This window comes from Pleurodeles waltl, chromosome 6 (genome assembly GCF_031143425.1).
Source record: "Pleurodeles waltl isolate 20211129_DDA chromosome 6, aPleWal1.hap1.20221129, whole genome shotgun sequence".
In the NCBI taxonomy this organism is placed as follows: Eukaryota; Metazoa; Chordata; class Amphibia; order Caudata; family Salamandridae; genus Pleurodeles; species Pleurodeles waltl.
The window spans coordinates 1114192725-1114213490 of NC_090445.1; the positions used below are offsets into that span (position 1 = coordinate 1114192725).

Genomic DNA, 20766 nt, shown 5'->3' on the forward strand with positions numbered 1-20766 from the left:
TCTTGAGGAGTTTGAGGTTATGCAATTCACTTGTTGCCACAGAGTTTATGTGAGCCTTCGTGTTTTTGTCTATTGTTATCCCAAGTGATTTTGTGTAGTTGGCTAGTGTTGGGCTGCAATTTAATGGGTCTCGTTGATTAAGCCAGTCTTGCATAGGTGATGAATTCCCTTGTGGGAAAATTAAGAGTTCTGTGTTCTTGGGAATGAGTTTCATTGGATTTCTTGTTAGCCAGTTTTGCACTTCTATCAGGCGGAAGATGTCACTGAGTAAGGATAGTTTGAAATATAGTGGTATGTCATATGCATATAAATGATACGCCATGTTTGTGCGTTTTAGTATTGCAGTAAAAGGTTCCATGTAAAGACTGAAAAAGGTAGGAAATAAAATTGATCCCGGAGGTACTCCTTGCGGTATGGATGTTGGCTTGGCTATCAAGTCCCTCTGTTTTATTAGTGGATGTTGGAGGTGGCTTTCATGCCCAGGCATAGCTTTAGGGTGCTGAGGAGTGTTTTGTGGTTAACCGTGCCAAGGGCCACAGAGAGGTCATAGAGAATTAGTAGGCACAATTGCCTATGTCTAACATTCCAAAGACTTTAGTGATAGCGGTTTCCCTCCTGCATCTTTTTCTGGAGCCTGATTGGAAGACATCTATTAGACCATATTCTTCAACATGTTGCTTGAGTTGTGCTGTTATATAGTTTTCAAGAGTGTTCATCTGGAATGGTAGATTGGTAATTGAATAATATCACCCTGAGGGGACGTTTTACGATGGGTGAGAGGATGCTAGTGGTGAGAATATTGCCTTGATGATGATATCCTGCCACCTTGCAGTCCATGTGCAGGTTTTTCAGGAATATCCCAAAATGTTCCACAGTGCTGGTTTGAGTTCCTGAATGCTTCTACTCATTGTAAATAAGCACTGGTTGGAAGTCATCTCAGTATATTACTGATTTGTGAAAGGTTTGTCGATGAATGAATATATAGCAGCGGTCCTTTTTCAAAGTTATCTTCTGTAGACTTGTAACTAGCCTTCTCTTTCTCTCCATTGGCAGTTGAGTGTATGGTAAGGATTTTAATTTATACTACAGAACTTGAACTAGTAGCTACCGCCTCTGTTAGGACATGGTTCGGGTACAAATCCCATTCTAATCCAAAATGTGTAGTAATGAGAGACTTATACCAATGTAAAGTGTGTATGGGTTAAACAACTAAGGGAATTCGTCATTCAGCTTCCTTCACTCAAACTGTGTGATCCCATCTGTCGCGTCATTACATTATAACATAAAACTGGACAAAAAGAAAATAGGGAACAGGGCTGATTATAAAAATGGATGTGGGAAATTATGACTAATGGTTCTGAATTGGGGAAAGACTGGCCTTTTTGATCAATTCTGAAGCAAATATTTCAGTGAAGGAATTAGGGAGATTGGATGTTGTCTGAATGTGGCTGAAGTAAGAGAAGGTGCTTCAAGTAGCAGATTTGTGACTGGGTAAATTTCACTTTGCCTTGTGATGATGTGCTTTCAATTTAATGCTCTATATATGTACAGAGAAGGGTGTTTGTCTTTGTGTGCATTCCTCTTTGGTGCTGCGTATTGTCTCGATGCCTGTTTTATAGCTATTGACATAATCAAACATAAAGTTGTACCTTGTGTCCAGATGCCGTCTTTTACATGTCATCATTGTATTTTAATAATCATTTGGTATCTCCTCAGGTGTCGGAATCGGAGTTGTACACGCTGGGTACGAACGTCGGCTGGCACATCACCTTGGGGTGCACAGCACTCCTTCTATCCTTGGAGTTATTAATGGAAAGATCTCATTCTTTCATAATGCTGTAATTCGTGATAACCTACGCCACTTTGTGGAAGGTTTGCTTCCAAACAACTTGATAGAGAAAGTAAGTTAAAATTCTGTGATCTGCTTTTATGCCTTTATAGTGTAGGAATATTATAGTTTAAGTGTTCCTTTAGAAAATGAGCACAGAGACATTAGAATTGTAAAACAGGAAATGTTTTACCTGTCTTTGTTTTGTATTTTTGAAAACTAGCTTCAGTACACAAATTTTAGTCTGCTTGTTACAATTTGACAAAAAAGTGTAAAATGAATCCGTAACATTTTCATATTTGCCTTTCATATTTGCCTCTCATGCTTTCACACCCTAAATGAACCAGCAAGTGAAACTTCCCTACTCCGTCTTTTCCAGTAGAGACAGAACATTAAGCAACTCTAACAGCTTTCTGTGTATGAAATGTGAGATGAAAGCGTTCCAAATAGGCAGGACTTTTTTTTCCAACATAGAAGCCATGTAAGGGTAGTGAAATTTAGCTAGTGTGTAATCTGTCATCGAAAGGACAGTTATGGAAAAATTTGTGACATCGTTTATAAAGCTAGAATAGAGCACCTTTATCTAAATCTTCTCTGGACAATGTAGACAATGATATTCTGCAGCCTTCCTTAAATAAGGTTCGTAATTGCTCTATGATGGAATTCCAAAGGTAATGTCTCCTTTTCATGAATTTGGTTTGAAAATGTTATGACCCTTAAGGTGGATGGATCTAAAGCACTCAGCTTGTCAATGTCTGATTTTCCTGACACCAACAGATTTGTCTGGGCTATCAAAGTTCTGTGGAAAAATATGCTTGAGGATGAAATTAGCTGTGCTCACAAAGACAGCTCCCAAAATTTCCAGCCCGCCCCACCTTTTTGGGCTGTATTTAATGTAATAGGAAAGCGTTTCTGCTAAGGACTGACAGAGTCTCGTGGAGATCACCCTCCTGCTCCTGACCTGCCAATGGAGAGAAAATCTGTATTGTGATTTGCGGCAAAGAGTGCAAGGAACATGTTTGTGTTTTGATAACAGCAGCCATGGGGCTCCGGATCAGTGGAGGTAAGAACTCTGGCTGACCAAAAGCAAGCAAAACTGAGCTGCTGTGTGCATAGCCTGGTAATAAGCACAGGAAAGGATGTCTCCGACAGGGTGTAGTAACAGTAGGTAAACTGGAACCTACTCACCTAGCTCTCTATTTCCCCTTTACTGTGGCTGCGGAACAATGGAAAGCAAAGACATCTGAGCCTCAGGAGCTCCTGGGCAACCTATCACAGATTCACAGGTGTATGCGTAATACCATAGGAATGTAGAAATTGCATAAGACTAGGGAGAGTGATCTGATGCATTGGCACCCAAAGAAAATTTGGATGAAGCAAGACTGAAAAGAAAGAAAATTCCAGCCATAGCGCCGAGCCTCACCAAGTAGGTGGTGATGTTTCCCGCAAATGAAAGGGAAACCTAAGACACGACTATTTTTAATATTAGATTCCCTCCATGAAGGCATCATAGCATCAACAGTATTGAGCAGAACCTGGATTGTTTTGACACGGCTTTGTTGAACATTGGAATGTGGTTCAAATGAAGCAAGTCACGATTGTGAGGGGTCTAATCTAAAGAGTTAAAGTGTGAATTTACATCTGTGATGTCATGGTTGTGTGACTAGAAAACTCAATGTAACATCGAGAAGACCTCAGATGGGTGTATGGTGGGCTTTACTGTGGTTGACAGAGGATAACAAAATTCATAGTACTATTGAGATTTTTTTTTTCCCCTCGTCCACATCATAGTGTGGAAAACTTGCAGTCCAGAGAAGTGTGAGGAATCGGTGGGGGGTAGATTTGCTGTACTGGAAGTGCAATGAAAAATTACTGGTTCTTAAGGGGGTGAAATTGTGGCAACATGTTGCAAGAGGGAGTGAGAATTCACCTGTTCCCAGACTAGAACAGATCAACTCAGATGAGTAGGAAACAGTTTAAAGGAATTACGAAAGAAAAACTAACTGCGTGGGAACCTTGTAGCACTATGCCAGATCTAAAGTCTTCTATGACTGTAATGCCCACGTATTCACTTTCTAGGCTGTGGTGAATTTTTTTTTCTTCAGAGGAGAGACTTCTTTCAGGGGTGGGGATTATTGGGAGAGACACAGAATGCCGTTACATTTCGTAAACGTGATTTTCTCAACCACAAAATGTTCCTTAATAGGCCAGAATCGGGGCTAGAAAGTGAAATTTCGCTTTTATTCAGAATAATTCTGTAGCTTGTGTATCCTCCCTTGTCTCTAGCTCCACTTTTCTCACATATATCATTCCTGGTTCATGTTCAGCTGCTAACGGGGTGATCCTTTTAGGAGAGTTTGCATCCTGAGTTAGCCCTTTTAAGGGTATTATGTTAGTATTTGACAGACGAGTTTATTGATTTACTTATTCTGTCAATAAAAGTGTTTGACTGTAGAAGTAAGGTTCCAAATGTTTTTGGGGGGATTTGAGTCATAGGGATCATTTCTAATATATTGTTCAACAAGTTATTATTTTTAGCTCAAGCAAACATGCCACAGGGAATTGCTTCAGAACATTAGAAATACTACATCGACTGGCCAGAAAGGAGGAGACCAGCTGCTTTAAGAACAGGAAGAGCCCCTTCCCCAGTGTGCAGAGACTGCAGGGACTTTAATTGAGCCAATTCAGCTGGAGTCTCCAACCTTTTAGATAACAAGAGCTTTTTCTGGTCAAAGAAAATCATCCGAGCTACCAATGGATTTTGTAATTGTACAATATTGACCCCATCTGTTAACAATACACGAGCAACCACCCAATCATTTCAGGCGAGTTTACCAGCAGATATGCCATGAAATATCAATATGCAGGGCCTTCACGTGGCTAATGAAATAACACCCAAAGCAGCAAGCGCACCCATTGTACAAAATAAATAACCACAGAAATAAGTCCCACCACCTCTTCTTAAATTACCAATCAACTGTCTAATTTAAAAATATTTTGGAAATGCAACCATGTTGTCTTCATCTGCATACCAATTTCGGAAACTAGACATTTTTCATTCAAAGACCCCTCTCATTTTGGGAAAACAAACAACATTTTCCAAATTCTTTTCTAAAAGAAACATGATTTTTAACTTCAAAATACCAGTTTGCATTTTTAGTAAATATGAGGCTCTCAAATGTTAGCTTGTTCATCAAGTACTCATGTGCACAAATTCTTCACATCGTCAGATTCTGCTTCAAATGTTCAGGCTTTATGCTTGCGTACTTTGCATGCGCAACATGACTTCAATGAATGCCTGTAATATGCTGTTATTGCTCACCATTATAACAAAGGAACCAAGCCAAAGCTGGACACTGTCACTGCCAGGCAGCTCATAAAACGTCAGTCAAGGACGTTAATATGCCAGGGTCAGTGACAGCTATGTCAGGGGTGGCCAAAATTAGCTCTGTCACACTAAAATAAATATCAGTGATTTCAGTCAGTATGAACTGTAGGAGGCTGGACTGGCTTGTAGTGAGTACCAAGGGGTACTTGCACCTTGCACCAGGCCCAGTTATCCCTTATTAGTGTATAGGGTGTCTAGCAGCTTAGGCTGATAGATAATGGTAGCTTAGCAGAGCAGTTTAGGCTGAACTAGGAGACGTGTGAAGCTACTACAGTACCACTTAGTGTCATATGCACAATATCATAAGAAAACACAATACACAGTTATACTAAAAATAAAGGTACTTTATTTTTATGACAATATGCCAAAGTATCTTAGAGTGTACCCTCAGTGAGAGGATAGAAAATATACACAAGATATATATACACAATAGTAAAAATATGCAGTATAGTCTTAGAAAACAGTGCAAACAATGTATAATTACAATAGGATGCAATGGGGACACATAGGGATAGGGGCAACACAAACCATATACTCCAAAAGTGGAATGCGAACCACGAATGGACCCCAAACCTATGTGACCTTGTAGAGGGTCGCTGGGACTATCAGAAAATAGTGAGAGTTAGAAAAATAACCCTCCCCAAGACCCTGAAAAGTGAGTGCAAAGTGCACTAAAGTTCCCCTAAGGATAAAGAAGTCGTGTTAGAGGAATAATGCAGGAAAAACACAAACCAACAATGCAACAACGATGGATTTCCAATCTAGGGTACCTGTGGAACAAGGGGACCAAGTCCAAAAGTCACAAGCAAGTCGGAGATGGGCATATGCCCAGGAAATGCCAGCTGTGGGTGCAAAGAGGCTTCTACTGGACAGAAGAAGCTGAGGTTTCTGCAGGAACGAAAAGGGCTAGAGACTTCCCCTTTGGTGGACGGATCCCTCTCGCCGTGGAGAGTCGTGCAGAAGTGTTTTCCCGCCGAAAGAACGCCAACAAGCCTTGCTAGCTGCAAATCGTGCGGTTAGTGTTTTTGGATGCTGCTGTGGCCCAGGAGGGACCAGGAGGTCGCAAATTGGACCAGGAGGTAGAGGGGACGTCGAGCAAGACAAGGAGCCCTCTTAGCAGCAGGTAGCACCCGGAGAAGTGCCAGAAACAGGCACTACGAGGATGCGTGAAACAGTGCTCACCCGAAGTTACACAAAGGAGTCCCACGTCGCCGGAGACCAACTTAGAAAGTCGTGCAGTGCAGGTTAGAGTGCCGTGGACCCAGGCTGGACTGTGCACAAAGGATTTCCGCCGGAAGTGCACGGAGGCCGGAGTAGCTGCAAAAGTCGCGGTTCCCAGCAATGCAGTCTAGCGAGGTGAGGCAAGGACTTACCTCCACCAAATTTGGACTGAAGAGTCACTGGACTGTGGGGGCCACTTGGACAGAGTTGCTGGATTCGAGGGACCTCGCTCGTCGTGCTGAGAGGAGACCCAAGAGACCGGTAATGCAGCTTTTTGGTGCCTGCGGTTGCAGGGGGAAGATTCCGTCGACCCACAGGAGATTTCTTCGGAGCTTCTAGTGCAGAGAGGAGGCAGACTACCCCCACAGCATGCACCACAAGGAAAACAGTTGAGAAGGCGGCAGGATCAGCGTTACAGAGTTGCAGTAGTCGTCTTTGCTACTATGTTGCAGTTTTGCAGGCTTCCAGCGCGGTCAGCAGTCGATTCCTTGGCAGAAGGTGAAGAGAGAGATGCAGAGGAACTCGGATGAGCTCTTGCATTCGTTATCTAAAGTTTCCCCAGAGACAGAGACCCTAAATAGCCAGAAAAGAGGGTTTGGCTACTTAGGAGAGAGGATAGGCTAGCAACACCTGAAGGAGCCTATCAGAAGGAGTCTCTGACGTCACCTGGTGGCACTGGCCACTCAGAGCAGTCGAGTGTGCCAGCAGCACCTCTGTTTCCAAGATGGCAGAGGTGTGGAGCACACTGGAGGAGGTCTGGACACCTCCCAGGGGAGGTGCAGGTCAGGGGAGTGGTCACTCCCTTTTCCTTTGTCCAGTTTCGCGCCAGAGCAGGGCTAAGGGGTCCCCTGAACCGGTGTAGACTGGCTTATGCAGAATTGGGCACATCTGTGCCCAAGAAAGCATTTCCAGAGGCTGGGGGAGGCTACTCCTCCCCAGCCTTCACACCATTTTCCAAAGGGAGAGGGTGTAACACCCTCTCTCAGAGGAAGTTCTTTGTTCTGCCATCCTGGGCCAGGCCTGGCTGGACCCCAGGAGGGCAGATGCCTGTCGGAGGGGTTGGCAGCAGCTGCAGTGAAACCCCAGGAAAGGCAGTTTGGCAGTACCAGGGTCTGTGCTACAGACCACTGGGATCATGGGATTGTGCCAATTATGCCATGATGGCATAGAGGGGGCAATTCCATGATCATAGACATGTTACATGGCCATATTCGGAGTTACCATGGTGAAGCTACATATAGGTAGTGACCTATATGTAGTGCACGCGTGTAATGGTGTCCCCGCACTCACAAAGTCCGGGGAATTGGCCCTGAACAATGTGGGGGCACCTTGGCTAGTGCCAGGGTGCCCTCACACTAAGTAACTTTGCACCTAACCTTTACCAGGTAAAGGTTAGACATATAGGTGACTTATAAGTTACTTAAGTGCAGTGTAAAATGGCTGTGAAATAACGTGGACGTTATTTCACTCAGGCTGCAGTGGCAGGCCTGTGTAAGAATTGTCAGAGCTCCCTATGGGTGGCAAAAGAAATGCTGCAGCCCATAGGGATCTCCTGGAACCCCAATACCCTGGGTACCTCAGTACCATATACTAGGGAATTATAAGGGTGTTCCAGTAAGCCAATGTAAATTGGTAAAATTGGTCAGTAGCCTGTTAGTGACAATTTGAAAGAAATGAGAGAGCATAACCACTGAGGTTCTGGTTAGCAGAGCCTCAGTGAGACAGTTAGTCACTACACAGGTAACACATTCAGGCACACTTATGAGCACTGGGGCCCTGGTGAACAGGGTCCTAGTGACACATACAACTAAAACAACATATATACAGTGAAAAATGGGGGTAACATGCCAGGCAAGATGGTACTTTCCTACATGAACACAGTATGATGGAAAGCAACATGTACTTTCAATGCGCCTTGACATCGGGCATAGCGTCTAGGCAGAAATACTGTTATCAGGAAGCATAATGCCAAATGCACACTTGACCATATTCACAAATATATACGCACACATGCTTGCACACACGAAGGTGCATATGGCTTCAGGCTCTGAGGTGGATCTGAGCTCTAGATTAAGCCCCTTCTCTCCTCAACACCTAGTTGATCATGCACCCAGCTCATCCACTTTGTCTGGCTCCTGCCGGCCCTCACCAAGGTGGCTATGCTATTGCTCCTGCTCTGGATAGTGTTGCCACTGCTCTTTTCTGGCCCATTGGTCACACACATAGTTTGACTGATACAGTGGAGCCCACAATATATTAATTTTTTTTGTAGGTACATATGGTCAACTCTGCTGTACCCAAAGGCCAACTCAGTTTGTGTTTGTGTCTTAGCACCAGGCCTTTCTTTTGGTTTGGTAGACTTCTGAGAGTCCTGAGATGAACAGTGCTTTTTTGTAGTGTGAATAAACCCTCTGAAGTACTGGGCTGAGCTTCACTTTGTGGGAGATACTTCAAGGATGTTGACGAACTAGCAGTAGTTCCTGAGCTACTTGTTGTAGATCAATGCAATAGGATATCACAGTCCAAGATTTTTGTCATCTTTCGGAAGTGATATTCTTAAATTATACAATGATTAGGATCTCCGTGAGATATAAGCCCTAAAGTAAGTTGTAAGATCTTAATGTGTTCTCCTCGTTTAAAAAACCGTGGGCACTGTCTGGGAATAGGGAATATGGAATATGTTTCTGTTAAGAAATATTTTCTGTCTCTGAAACTGTTTACCTACCTATGCACACAGACACATATAGAGACCCACTTCTGCCTTGCTATAACAAGTGACAAAGAAATTTGTGGGGAACTGTTTAGCTATGTATAATGAAGTACATGTAGCGTGGAAGAGGAAGACCAAACAGGAGCTGAAGACTGCCATAAGCTAACATGGGCTGGGATTTGAAGACTAGACAAAAACTGGGTAATGCCTTCAGAAGACAGTACTATGGAAAAGACATAAGTAGTACAGTACATAAATAGTACAAGGACTAAAGAGAAGGGCTACAGCGTAAACAATAGGAATGCACAAAGAAGAACTGTAGATTAACAACCTTAAATGATAGTTTGTATGACCCATGGAAAGTGGCCATTGTCTTACTAAAACTAGATACTAATAGCGCACTTAACAGTTATTCTTACCAAAGCTAAGGCAACATCAAGCATCACTTTTGGAAGAGCACAAAATCACTCTCTGTGTGAGACACCAAGCATTAGAACTTCATGGCATTCTCTGATAATAACTAGGTTTTCTGTACAAATGAGATTAATGAAATTGAGGATTGGGGGGGGGGGGAATACAGCGCTCAGCAAAACCATGACTTTGGTCTTGGTAGCAAGTTACAGAGCAAGAGTAATAATATCACACCGAGATTCAGAAAAGGCAGGAATGCACTCTTAAGAAACGGAATGTGGGCAACCCAATACAGAATGTGCAGACAAACCTGGAAAGCAAGACCAACATGTGAACCTAGAAAATTGATACAAGCAATTGGAACAAAGATTAGACTTAAACAGAAAGTCTGGGGTGCTGGACAAGAATTCTGCATTTAGAAAGTCAAAGGAAAAGGGTCATAGATGAGAAATTGTACATAAAGTCAAAAACAAAAGTAGGTTTAGCACCAAAACGGGACTAAGGGTGGAGGTATAGCACTAGAACTGTGTTCAGCAACAAAAGCTAGACCAAACAGAAGCAACTATATCAGCAAAACAGGAACAAGCGATTTTCCTTAATGCAGAGCAGGAGGATTGTTTTGTGCAGGGTCCCAGAAGTTGCTATAACAATGAGCATTGAGTTCTCATGGATAATTTGGCCGACAGGTTAAGGAAACAGGAAAGGTGAAAGTAGAATATAATGTGTAAGTGATTAGGCAGTTCCTGAGAATAACGAAGTGGCGGTCGCCAGTAGGTAGTTATAGTTAGGACCTAGTTTCCATTGAAAAAGCATTTTTTGACTTGCCTATATCTCTGGTGCCAGTTGATGAATCTTCACAACATTTAAAAAAAAATGTTCAACCCTCACGTCAGCTGCGGTCTGTAAAGTTTTGAGGTGATCTGTGAACTGGGGACTGAGAAAAAGGGGGTTCCCAAAACACTTTTTTCCCCATGTTAATTTCCTTTGGGATTTGAACACAACTACAGCCCGAACCGCTGGACGGATTTACACCAAATTTGACAGAAACCTAGCTGTTGGTCCTGAAAGCACCCTTTTTGTGATTTGGTGTAAATCTATTTAGCAGGTTTCTAGTTATTGAATGAAAACCAATTTTTTAGATAAATACGAATGCAGATCCTCCTCGGATCCATAGGAAAAGCAAGGCCCTGATTGGCAGGCTGAAACTTGACAGAAAAGTTGCTGCTGCCATTTTTGTTTTCTCGCATTGCGTGTAGGGGGCAGGAGTGTAAGAACATATAAGGGGTCAGGATACAGGTATCCTGACCCCATAGGATACATGGAGTGGTCCCTTAGGAGGGATGTGTAATTGCTATAGCCCGAAGCCCGGGGCATTTTTTTGTTGGGGTCAAGGGCAACAAGTTTTCATGTTTATTTTGTTCTTGGCACAAGTAGGCCAAACCCCCAGCAGCACAAACCCTTTGGCTGCCAGTTTGCAGAGAAGTGAACTGTCTGCAGTTCAGGTAATGTGTGTCCATATGTTAATGCTGTTCGAACTTGTATTTATGGTTCATTAATGAAAAGGCTTTATTATTAGGGTGAGCACTGTAAATAAACATTTTAAGGTCACATGCACTACTGACAGTGGTTCCAGAAAAGGGAAAAAAAGTGTCCACACATGTTTGAAAAGTTAGACAATATGAGGCTAAGTATAATGTTCCAAGAATGCTCTACGATTAGATGCAAATGTTTTCAGAAGCTTCTAAGCAAGAGTGATGATTCTTTGCTTTCAAAATAAAATGTTCAGGAAAAATATCAAGTAGGGAAAAAAAGTTTCGCTACTATGAAATTTTAAGTGCTATATTTTTGAAGCATCATTTATGTGTTGATGCATGCTAGTATTTCCAAAAACTATTCCTAATGGAAAATCAGTGTAACCATTTTCAACAAGATTACGGAAAGCATGAAGATAAACGAGTATTGGCAAAGCCAACTGACCCGACATTTGTTGTGAATCTTTTGGTTTTGTCAATGCGCGCCTTCTTTTGACATGGCTTTTGTAACACGTTAGTGTCGTGTGAACTACCAAGCCCTTACCATTGTAACAAACACTGGCAAAAAAGCAAAAAAACGTTTTTTGGTCTCAAAAAGCACACAATGCCACCAGTGTGTAACAAAGGCCTCACAGCACCTGCGGTGCGGGGTGACCCCTCGAGGGGGCCCTCAGCACAGCACCTGCCCTGTGTGAGTCTGGAGGAGGGGCCCTCCATGTTCTTTGCAGGGTGGCCCCCCTCCAGTTTTGTTATATCACTGATTGCCATAGTAGTTCATGGCACTAAACAAAACTACTTTGTGTGCCAATATGCTCCTTGTGAAAGAGCAGAATGTGATCACTCACAGTAAAGCCAGCTGATAGATATAGAGAGAAATAGAAGTTTAATAAAAACAAAATGTTGTTGTTTATGCCAGGCCTAATTAGGGACCCAAATCTAAAAGAAAGTCACAAAAGTGAACCCATGGGATATATCTTAGAGTTAGTGACTTTCATGAATTCACAAGAACTTACAGAAGTAGACTAGGAAATCGTACTCCAAGAAATATTTGTGAACTGTATTTTAGTACTGCAAATTTGCATGTGTAGATTTGCTCATGTGAAAATCTGCTGAGCGTTTACAAGTTCACTTTCCCTCCAACCACATTTTTCCCAACACTGAAAGAACTTGTACTTCTGCCATTGTCAGGAGTAAATGTTCAACCTTTCTGTTATGGGAAAAGATTAGAGAAGAGCTGGTGAAACTCCTTAAAGCATGCAAGTTAGTAGGTTTGCAGACTCAAAGGCATTCCAGCTCTGGAACCATTGCTTACTGCTTCATACAGCCCCAGTATGTAGATCTGCAGAAAGGTGGCAAAATAAGGAATTTCTATAATAAGGATTTACATCGCAAGTATTCAAGCCCTACTATAGTAGAAGCCCTGGCATAATCAGGGAGGCTGTAATCAGAGCTCTTAATGAGATTGCTGCCATAATTTGTCATCGCACTACATGGCACCAATCGGACAAGCAGATTTTTCTTTTGCAGGCCAAGTAGATTTAAGAAGCAACCTGTCCCATGGACAAGTAAATATTTTATTAAATTCCACACCCCAGCCTTAGGGACCCCACATGGGCATACAATTTCCCATCTTTTTCCAGCTGATCTTCAGATCCTTGAATCCTCCGCTGATCCTCCTCGAATCCAGGAGAAAAGCAAGGCCCTGATTGGCTGGCGCAACCTGACAGAAATTTTAATGTGGGCGCTACAGAAACCATAGAAATTCACTGAAAAAGCCAAAGGTTACAGGGAAGTTATAGTTAGGTTGATGCTTTACCAATATAAAATCATATAAATTCAGCAGGAACAGTTATACTATAGTTATACTTATCTGAAGAAATTATAATTCATGCAGGAAAGTAACTTTGGGCAACGAGTTATAGTTTCTTAACATAAGTATAACTATAACTGCTGAATTTTGGTGGTTTTGTATGGGTAAATCGGCAAACTAACTATAACGTCCCTGTAACCTTTGTTTTTTTTTTTCCAGTGAAAGTGTGTGTGTGTGTGTGTGTTCAGCACAAACATCCAACGCGTTTCGGCAACAGCCTTACTCATGGATAAATCATTGTCACAGTGCTCCAAACTAAAAACCCAAGTTAATCATAGACATAAAAAACAGAAAATCTAAACTCCTCCACCATGAAGCACATAATACGGCGGCCATCTTAAAGTGCACCTATAGGTCAATTGCACAGTAGTTTGTAACTTAGTCTTTCAAGTTGTTGTTTGCAATTGGATTTTATTCTATTTATTCTTTGGAGAGTGATATCATGTTAAATTTTATGATGGATTTGAACAAATATCAGAGCTGAAGTTGATTAACAACTTGAAAGACTATGTTACAAACTACTGTGCAATTGACTTATAGGTGCACTTTAAGATGGCCGCTGCATTATGTGCTTCATGGTGGAGGAATTTAGATTTGTCTGTTTTTTATGTCTATGATTAACTTGGGTTTTTAGTTTGGAGCACTGTGACAATGATTTATCCATGAGTAAGGCTGTTGCCGAAACGCGTTGGATGTTTGTGCTGAAATAAATTAAATTTCACTTTGGAGGTGTCCTGGGTCTCCTGCTATTTAAAGGAGTGTTGGAAGTTGTATTGGGGCTTCTCGGAGCCCATCCAGGACCGCTGTGTAGAGCACCTACATTCCGAGACTTTTTTTGTGAGATATTTCTTTGCTAATGCGGGAGCCCCTGTATCGGATCTACCAAGGGTCGAATGGTTACACACGCGAGGCTGGGCTGACACGGAAGAAAATGGGAGATTTGAAATACGTGTTCTTCGTACTCTACAAGAGGCGTTATTTATGAGTATATGCGGGTCGGCGTGGCAGTGGAGACATTTGAGAGCTGTGCTGCTTCGACGCTGGAACCAAGAGAAGCCCCACGAGTAAGGTTCTATTTTGCTAGTATTGAACCAGGAGTTCGTGGCGTGCTCTCGCGCTGCGCTTCAAACGCTGAAACGGGGAGGAAGTGCACAAGCGAGTGTGTCTGTTCCCCGATCAGTACTGTTTGTATAACATACTGTTTTCGATCCGCATGAACGTTTGATCTCGGAAGCAGATACGCAGTCACGACGCATTGTTGGCACATTATGACTGTACGAGGAAGCGCGGCTGCACTCTATTGACAACGCGCTTGTTGTTATTTTTACAGCGCGTTATCTTGTTTGGGCACGTACAGGAGTGGCGGATTTTGGCTATTAAGACATAAGCTTTCGTGGAATGAATGTGACACCGGCTCAATCAGTTAAATTGATACTGCGAATATAGAAGCCATACATTTTGTTAAGAAGAGCTGCCTTTTTGTGTTTGCATTGAACCAAAAAATTTTGAACGATTTAAGATTATAGAATTGCCCAGTTGTGAACCTCTTCCTGGTAGTAGCATGGTATAGGAACAGAGTGGGAAATACACCAGATCCAAGGTTGTATTGTCCACATCCAAGATAATAGCAGAGACATTGGTGTCTGTTTGACTTGACAAACTATTTAACTTATCTCAGCAATTATGGCTTCCGAATGGGAAGCACGACGAAAGGAGAAATCGAATAAACTATTTTTTGCCCAGATGGATGAGGGGCCTAGTACTCAGCCCTGTCGCGGTAGTATGAAGGTGGAAGTGAAACTGCAAACCCTATATGACAAAATGGAAAAATTGCACAGAAAAGAATTTTCTAAATGGTGGGAGGTTGAATCATTACAGAGATATATCGATGTGGAGCGTGTCCCTAGGGGACTGAGGATTTATACTATACCTACCTATGAGGATCCTGATCCGGAAATGCTCGAGGAGTGGGCTGAGAATTCGAAACAGAGCTCATTGAATATGATGAGTATACTAACGAAATATGCTACGAAGGATAGGAGTAGAATCTTGGAAGAGATGGAGAAAGTAAGATTGGAGTTATTGTCATTAGTCACACAAGAAACACTTGACGAATATATGAAGAATTTAGAGAAAAAACTCTGTAAATTAGAGGAAGAGATCACTGCTAAAAAGCAGAGAAAATTTATACGGGACTTTAAGGATTATCAAGCAGGCCGTATTCTAACTTTCCAACGGAAATATGATCATATGTACAACGAGGGAGTTACTGAGTCAAATTAGAGGGACTTTGAACGGGCAAGCCAACCAATTGAGGAACAGGAAGAAAGTGACATTTCGGATGGAAATCTTTCAGATGTACCAGACACAGTTTTGTCTGGGGTTTCGACATCAGATAAAGAAGTGGACAGATTACATTTTTTAAAGCAATTCAGACTGTTGAACCAGGGAAGGATGGATCAACACAAAGGAGCTCACCCCCAAAGGGGCAGAGGACGAGGAGTCAGAGGAAGAGGGAGAGGAACAGACAGGCCAAGAAAAGGGGACGCAGGATACGATACAAGACCCCTGGGAGTGGTAACCCGAGCACGCAAGTGAAAACTGTGAATGTTGTAAATCTCTCCAGCAGAGTACTGTCTGCTGTTGAAGAGGATCTCTTATCTCTGGGTCTGTCATTCTGCCCAACCAGCTGTTTTAACTATACTCAAACTAGGATTGACACCTTCAAATTCATTAGGAAATTGAAATTAAAAAAGTGGTACCACACTAAGGTTAAAAATGATGAGAAAGTGGGGGTGAAGAAAAATGTGAGTAATCTATGCATCTCTGATATTGATGTGTTACATACAGCAATGGATTTATGTGAAGGGGTGGTTGCTCATGAGGATCCTATCTTGAATTTGATGTGAACTGGTATTGCCTTAGATAGTATCTGCCCGAGCAATTTTAAACCGAAATCTACCTTTCTACCTTCCATTCATTGTGATGCCCTTGATGTCTTTGAACGAGACATGACTAAACAATTGAAGAAGTTGAGGTATGGTGTGATGAATGTGAAGAACAACAATTTATCAGGTGAACAGTGGCAAGCTCTCCAGAAGTTGAAAGAAGACCATTCCATTGTCATTAGGCAATCCGATAAGGGGGGCATTGTAGTCATTCAGGATACCACCAAATATGTGGCAGAGGGAATGAAACAGCTTAGTAACACTCAGTGTTATGAAGAAGTGAGTTGGGGAGATGTTAAATCAATGAATGAGCAATATACTGACATGCTTATTGATTGGAGAGATCAAGGAATGATAGAATGGGATGAATTCCTGTTTCTTAAGTGTGATCATCCGAAGATTCCAATTCTATACCTTCTCCCTAAAATTCACAAGGATGCAGTTAATCCACCAGGGAGGCCTATAGTTTCGGCTATGGAGTCGCTCTTGGAGAATACATCGAAATATATTGATTATTTCCTACGCCCTTTCGTTGAGTCAATACCTCCCTATGTAAAAGACACCACACACTTTTAAAAAATCATTGAGGGTATCCAATGGGAAGATGACTTCTTACTGTTAACCTTAGATGTGACTAGCCTTTATACAAGTATAGTTCATGACTTGGGGGTGAGAGCTATTAGACACTTTCTCAGAGCAAGGTCATTGTCTTTTTTCTTCCATTTGGAAATGTTGTGCACTATGATTGAGTTCTGTCTTAAGAACTATGGGGGTCATTCTAACTCTGACGGGCGCCGGAGGCCGCCCGCCAGAGTTCCCCCCTCCAGAACACTGCTCCGCGGTCATAAGACCGCTGCAGTGATTCTGGGTTTCCCACCGGGCTGGCGGGCGACCGCCAAAAGGCCACCCGCCAGCCCAGTGGGAAACACCCCTCCATGAGGATGCCGTCTCCGAATGGAGCCGGCGGAGTGGAGGATGTGCGACGGGTGCAGTTGCACCCGTCGCGAATTTCAGTGTCTGCTCAGCAGACACTGAAATTCTTTGTGGGGCCCTCTTACAGGGGCCCCTGCAGTGCCCATGCCATTGACATGGGCACTGCAGGGGCCCCCAGGGGCCCCACGACACCCCATACCGCCATCCTGTTCCTGGCGGGCGACCCACCAGGAACAGGATGGCGGTATGGGGTGTCAGAATCCCCATGGCGGCGCAGCAAGCTGCGCCGCCATGGAGGATTCTGCAGGACAGCGGAAAACTGGCGGGAGACCGCCGGTTTTCCTGTTCTGACCGCGGCTGAACTGCCGCGGTCAGAATGTCCTGAGGAGCACCGCCAGCCTGTTGGCGGTGCTCCCGCCGACCCTGGCCGCCGGGGTCAGAATCAGGCCCAATGTGTTCATCTTTGATAGTCATCTGTACAAGCAGTTGCAAGGGACAGCTATGGGCACCTGTTTCGCCCCCAGCTATGCAAATTTGTTTATGGGCTTGTGGGAGGAACAGGTGTCAGAAGAGATCACCCAATTTGATACCAATGTGGTCTTGTGGTGTCGTTTTATTGACGATATCTTTGTAATCTGGAGGGGTGATAAGGAGGCAGCTATGCAATTTGTGCGAGATTTGAACACTAATAAATGTAACTTAAGATTTACTGAACATCTGGATTTGAGGTGCATTGAGTTCCTCGATGTAGAAATTTCTGTGAGGGGCAGCAGATTGGTGTCCAAATTGTATAGGAAGGTAACAGCTGGCAACAGTCTGTTATGTGCTCACAGTGCGCATCCGGGGACCCTGATACATAGCATTCCGTTTGGAGAATTGTTGAGAGCCCGGAGGAACTGCAGTGAGGCAGCTGATTTTCAACAGGAGTGTGAAGTAATGTGTGAGAGGTTTAGAAACAGAGGCTATGGGGCTAAAGTGATCGATCAAGCTAGACGGAAAGTGGAGACTTTGAATAGAGATGATGTCTTGTATGGAACTAACAGGAGTCAGAAGAAGGAGAATGACTCCATTAGATTTATTACAAGTTACAGTAATCAGTCGTATAAAATACGTTCCATACTAAGTAAGAGCTGGCATATTTTGCAGACTGACCCCGTTCTGACCAACTGGATCGATGATAATCCCCAAATAACTTTTAGGAGGAATATATCTCTCAAGGATAATTTGTGTGGGAATGATGTAACATCGAAAGGACGTATGCAGAACATGAGAGTGGAGGGTTTTTTCTGTTGTATGAAATGTAAAGCCTGCAAAACCAGCAACAGCTGCAGGACATTGAATGTTCCAGGGAGGTCAGACAGTTTTGTAATTAGAGGTAATTACAGCTGCAACACGTTTTATTGTGTGTATTGTCTGATATGCCCGTGTGAGAAGTTGTATGTGGGCAGCACAATACACAATGCCAAGAAAAGAATTTTGGAACATAGACGAGCTATTAAGAATCAGGATAAAAACTACCCAGTAGCTAGGCATTTCTTCAGCCAACATTTTGGCAATGAGAATCTGCTGAAGTTTGTAGTTATTCATCAAGTGAAGATTAGTAGAAGGGGAGGCGACAGAGAGAGGTTGTTACGTATTTTAGAGTCTAGATATATAATAGACTTCGAAACTTTGGAACCTGTAGGGCTGAACTCGAGTGAAGAGCTGAGTATCCATCTAGGGTAATTGACACATTTTCAAGTAAGTTGGGGGAACAGGGCGGCCTTTTAGAATAGCACTTTGAGTGGTGGTGATTTTTTTGATATTTATTTATTTAAGTGGATAGTTGTTGGGTTTTAGGAGGTTTTTACAGTAGAAGAACTTGTACGTCTACCCACTTGGGTTGATAGGTTCCATTATATGAGAAAGGTCTGTGAATATCATTATAACAGTTTGATATCTTCTAAGAAAGTCTTTTGCAAATATACATGCCCTTTTGGGCGTTATAGGACTAAATGTTAGTAATTCAGACATGGGTATAAATACTCGAGATTTATAAGTAATATATTGAATTTTAAATTTTGAAAAGATTTATATTTATTATACCTTTATGTTATAATGAATTATTCTATATATTTTTGTATTTTTGCAATTGGATTTTATTCTATTTATTCTTTGGAGAGTGCTATCATGTTAAATTTTATGATGGATTTGAACAAATATCAGAGCTGAATTTGATTAACAACTTGAAAGACTATGTTACAAACTACTGTGCAATTGACTTATAGGTGCACTTTAAGATGGCCGCCGCATTATGTGCTTCATGGTGGAGGAATTTAGATTAGTCTGTTTTTTAAGTCTATGATTAACTTGGGTTTTTAGTTTGGAGCACTGTGACAATGATTTATCCATGAGTAAGGCTGTTGCCGAAACGCGTTGGATGTTTGTGCTGAAATAAATTAAATTTCACTTTGGAGGTGTCCTAGGTCTCCTGATATTTAAAGGAGTGTTGGAAGTTGTATTGGGGCTTCTCGGAGCCCATCCAGGACCGCTGTGTAGAGCACCTGCATTCCGAGACTTTTTTGTGAGATATATATATATATATATATATATATATATATATATATATATATATATATATATATATATATATATATATATATATATATATATATATATATATATATATATATACATTTAGCTGACTGTCAATGGCACAAGCTAATTCTGTGCTTAAAGACTGTGCTGCAAATAATAGTGATGTGCTTTTTCTCTTTTCTAGAACGGTGTGGATATCACTGGCCCAATCCAGTGCTTTAAAAATTTTTGAAACCCTGTGGCAAGGGCTCCTAGATAATTGTTTGGCTCACTGACTAGTTTGCAGACCCAATGCAGGGTCCGCACACCCTGCAGAAGGTTTAAAAAAATAAATAAAAAAGGGCTCACGAGGGGGGCTGCTACCACCCATTCCTCAAATTAACCATTTTCTAGTTGGCAGACTGAACCAGGCATTTTTCGTAACGTGCCTTGTCACTGGCTCTAGATGGCTCCATTCAGCATCCTGTGTGGGCTCTCATGATGTCACTGGGAGTGCCAAATATGAACGTAGTGAAGTCCCTTCTGTTTTTTTCACCTCCAATCCAGAGGTGCTGAAGCCTACTTTTCAGATTTTTGGAGGTGTCCCCCTCAAAGCCTTTGGGTTTTAAGCTGCCTATCTGCCTCAGTGCCGACCAACTGATTGTAGTGTCTGCATAATTACAGTGTTATTACCTAGTGCAGTTTTTGTTTGCACATGTATGCAGAGTAGTACGTGAAATGGAGACTTAATTAGTGTTGGACTCCTTAAAGTGAAATTCCGATCCCCTTCTGCATATAAACGTTGTATGCACTCTAGAGCTCTGGGTCGCTTCCCTTATCACAAGCCTATGAAGGGAATAGATAGTCATCTTTCATATCATACCATTGTAAATAGAGAAAACAATTGCAGGCGAGATGGTTTTCCAGAACCTGTCTCAGCATTGAAACATTTCTCCCCCTGAGTCTAGTCGGTGACAAACATCACTTTGAGTGATCGTAGAACACGCAACCCCATCCATACTGTGTAATGTAGCAGTAACGATTTATGTATGATGATGGTAACAAGTAATATTTGTCCTTGTGTCCGGTGGCTCAATGGCAGTGATTGTATGTGTTATGTAATATGATTCAGTGTTTATATAACCTTATGGATTCACCCTGGCGGCCGAGAGTGTTTATTTGAGGGATGAACAGGAAATGTTATGTTCATAAGAAAAAACATTAAAGGTCACTTCTGCTACCAACAAAAAAATACAGCGGAAAAGATGCCACAGGCATTGCTTTGAACAAAGGAGGTAAGCCTGACCATGTTCCTTTAACAGTTTCAAGAAGCTGCACTCTGCCATCATGCTCTCAACTGTTGATGTGC

The 20766-nt window shown here is 42.3% G+C and overlaps 1 protein-coding gene across 2 annotated transcripts in view; it reads left to right on the forward strand.

Annotated features, from left to right (window-relative positions):
- DNAJC16 (DnaJ heat shock protein family (Hsp40) member C16) overlaps window positions 1-20766 on the forward strand; it is a 332457-nt gene that overhangs the window by 157191 nt on the left and 154500 nt on the right. For both annotated transcript variants that reach the window (XM_069240270.1, XM_069240271.1), the window contains exon 5: window positions 1717-1901. In XM_069240270.1, the coding sequence (XP_069096371.1) occupies window positions 1717-1901 (185 nt within the window). The remainder of the gene's footprint in view (window positions 1-1716; window positions 1902-20766) is intronic.